At 31.8% G+C, this 2,689-nt stretch overlaps 1 protein-coding gene across 1 annotated transcript; it reads left to right on the top strand.

The window, feature by feature from the left end:
• The first annotated feature begins 1,106 nt into the window (after positions 1 to 1,106).
• LOC105769718 (uncharacterized) lies at positions 1,107 to 2,270 on the top strand. Its single transcript, XM_052633452.1, has 3 exons — positions 1,107 to 1,270; positions 1,982 to 2,105; positions 2,209 to 2,270. The coding sequence occupies exons 1-3, from the start codon at positions 1,130 to 1,132 to the stop codon at positions 2,268 to 2,270; spliced, it is 327 nt and encodes a 108-aa protein (XP_052489412.1). The 5' UTR covers positions 1,107 to 1,129.
• The last annotated feature ends 419 nt before the right edge of the window (positions 2,271 to 2,689 follow it).

Here is a 2,689-nt window from a genome sequence, read left to right as displayed (position 1 = left end):
TTTAAAATTTTTGTTTTTGTTTTGTTTTCTTACCTCAAAATTATATAAAAATTTTAAAATTTATCTAATTCTTTAAAATATTACTTAAATTTTTAAAATTATTTATTTAAAATTGATATGAATTATATAATAATTAAATATAAAATTACAAAAAAAGTCAATCATTAGCGGCGTTTACGAGAAAAACGCCGCAACTATGAAAATTTTTATTTTTCAAAATGGCGTCGTTTGATACAGAAATTTAATTTTTAGCAAAATTTATACAATTAGTGGCATTTTTTTATAAGCGCCACAAATATTTACAATAAATTTAATTTTTAGCAAAAATTATACAATTAGTGGCGTTTTTTTATAAGCGCCACAAATATTTACAATACCAAAATGGCATCATTTTCTTCCCCAAATCAGATTTGACTTAAAAAAACTTAAAATTGAGCGGTGGGTTTTATTACCAAATGCCGCCAACCCCCCAAGTTCTGAAAACAAAATCCTTCACTTCAAAATTTCGCTTTCCCTCACTTCAAATGCCGCCGACGATCCCTCCCCTCAAGCTCCCTTGCCTATGCTCAAGTCCACCATCACCGGCGCCGCTTCCACCTCTCTTTCTGCTCATAAGAAGACCAAGGGTCGTGGCTTCGTGAGGCGATCTTGACCTCCACTCCCGTCTCGCCTCCATGACTTGAGTCCTCTAAGACTGGCGGCCCGGTCCCCAAAGATGTTAGTCCCTTCACTAAACCCTAATTTTTTCTCTCCCTGTTCACTTATATTGTTTCATTTTGTTTGATTTTCTAGGGTTTTTTTTCTTTTTTTTTTGCGCTACAAAACAAGATGATTATGAAATTGCTTTCATTTTTGCAGTATGGAAGTTGATCTTAATTTCATAACAAAACTGGGTTTGAAATTAGTTGGCAATTTGATAGTTTTTGCTTAATGCTGAAACTTGAGCGGGTTTCTGATTTTTTTTAATTATAACTTAATAATTATAGTAATGCTAAAGGAACTAACATGGACCTTTAATTCCTTATAACTGTTGATTTTTATAGACTTGTCCAAGTCATTGATATTGACTTATATAACTGTTGCTCCTTTAATTCCTTTTTAATTTGTTTATTGTAGACCTTCATCACTAATGCATTTGTTTGCAGGTACCAGCAAGGCCGAACCATATAAAATCGGTGAAAGGACAACTGATATCATGCTTGAAATATTAAATTTGGACAAGAAAGAGGTTGTCTCAATTAATGGAATTTCAAATCAGGAATTTACTGAGGTGCCGATAGATTCCTCGATGCTGTTCTGTAAAACATAAAATGCCATATTTGGGCCTGCATTTATTAACAAGACTTCCATTTAGGGAAGTCTAACGTGCTGATTTTATAACCATTTCGAAGCAAAAGAGAATGAGTTTTGTTGTTGGTTAGATTTTATAAACATTCTTATCATTCACAGCATGTAAAATAGTGAAAATGATCCATGACTTTTTGTTTTGATATTTTTGTGGGAGATTGAATTGCCACAGGTTCAAAACAAGTTTTAAGTTATTGATTTCTGCAGTATTACTTGCATAGTTTCTCACTTGGTTTATTTTCTAGAAGCATTATATTGCATTTCCATTTTGTGCTGCTTTTATCATATAGATAAGATTTGATGGTAACAAACCAATAATTGAGTTTTGGCTTTTGAGTGTTGTCACTTTTTTATTTTATTTTTGAGAACTGAATTGTGTATATGTGACTACATGTTAAATTATGGATATCATGCTTTCATTTTCAGAATCTTAAAAGTAACTACTTTACAGTGCTATGTTAATTGAATTGTGTATATGTTGTTAATTGATATGTTAAAGTGCTACAAATTGAAGTGTTTAAATGCTGTAACTTGAAGTGTTAAAGTGCTACTTTCTATTGTCACCTCCCCCATTTCTTTATGCATCAATAACTATATTAATGAAATCAAGTACTACAATTATATATTATTACAGATGGGGGTTAGAGAATACGATCAAAGGGAAAACATCAGATATGGTGATTCCCAGCCAAGCAGTGGCTTCTTAGGCACCCAACATTTTGCACAACCAAACATGACCAGAACTTCTAAACCTACACGTTGAGTTTGCTACACACAAGTCCCTTCCTTTTTTTAGTTTATGTGCTATGTGATGATTGTGTTTTAAAATTTAACTTGTTTTAGTTCCTTACATTCTTATAGGATTCACACTCAATGAGCAAGAAACATCTCAAGAACTCATTGGGATCGGCGATCAAAATTGAATCAAGTGACACACAAGAGCTAGATTTGGAGCTTAGGCATCTTTGTAATCGATAATTTTTTACTACTTTAAATGCATGCTTATGGAACTACATTTTATGCTTTCCTAGAATTGTAAGTTCAAATAAGGTGTTGATCTACAATTTATACATACAACTTGGGCAAGTTGATATGAACTAGTTTGAATTTTTTTTTAAATTTCAAAGGAATCTTATGTAATCAAAGGCAATTTGACTTGCTGCATGAGATATAGTGAAAAACATTGATCTTCTTATTCATGAATTTCTATTTTAATACGTCTTCAAATCAAATTATACATTTCTTAATTGGTGGAATTTTACTTTTGCTGTTGCTACAATCTCTAACCAAAGAATGGAGTGATGTATGTACTGATAACAGTTCTAAAGGATTTGCTCAAGTA

This window comes from Gossypium raimondii, chromosome 7, assembly GCF_025698545.1.
Source record: "Gossypium raimondii isolate GPD5lz chromosome 7, ASM2569854v1, whole genome shotgun sequence".
Lineage (NCBI taxonomy): Eukaryota > Viridiplantae > Streptophyta > Magnoliopsida > Malvales > Malvaceae > Gossypium > Gossypium raimondii.
This window is presented reverse-complemented; position numbering and strand designations above follow the sequence as displayed.

Bases quoted from the DNA above. Each gene is read 5' to 3' on its own strand.
- LOC105769718 (XM_052633452.1), top strand. From the start codon at position 1,130: ATGCATTTGTTTGCAGGTACCAGCAAGGCCGAACCATATAAAATCGGT. The intron at 1,271-1,981 runs GTGCCGATAGAT...ATATTATTACAG, and splicing joins CAAATCAGGAATTTACTGAG to ATGGGGGTTAGAGAATACGA. The intron at 2,106-2,208 runs GTTGAGTTTGCT...ACATTCTTATAG, and splicing joins CAGAACTTCTAAACCTACAC to GATTCACACTCAATGAGCAA.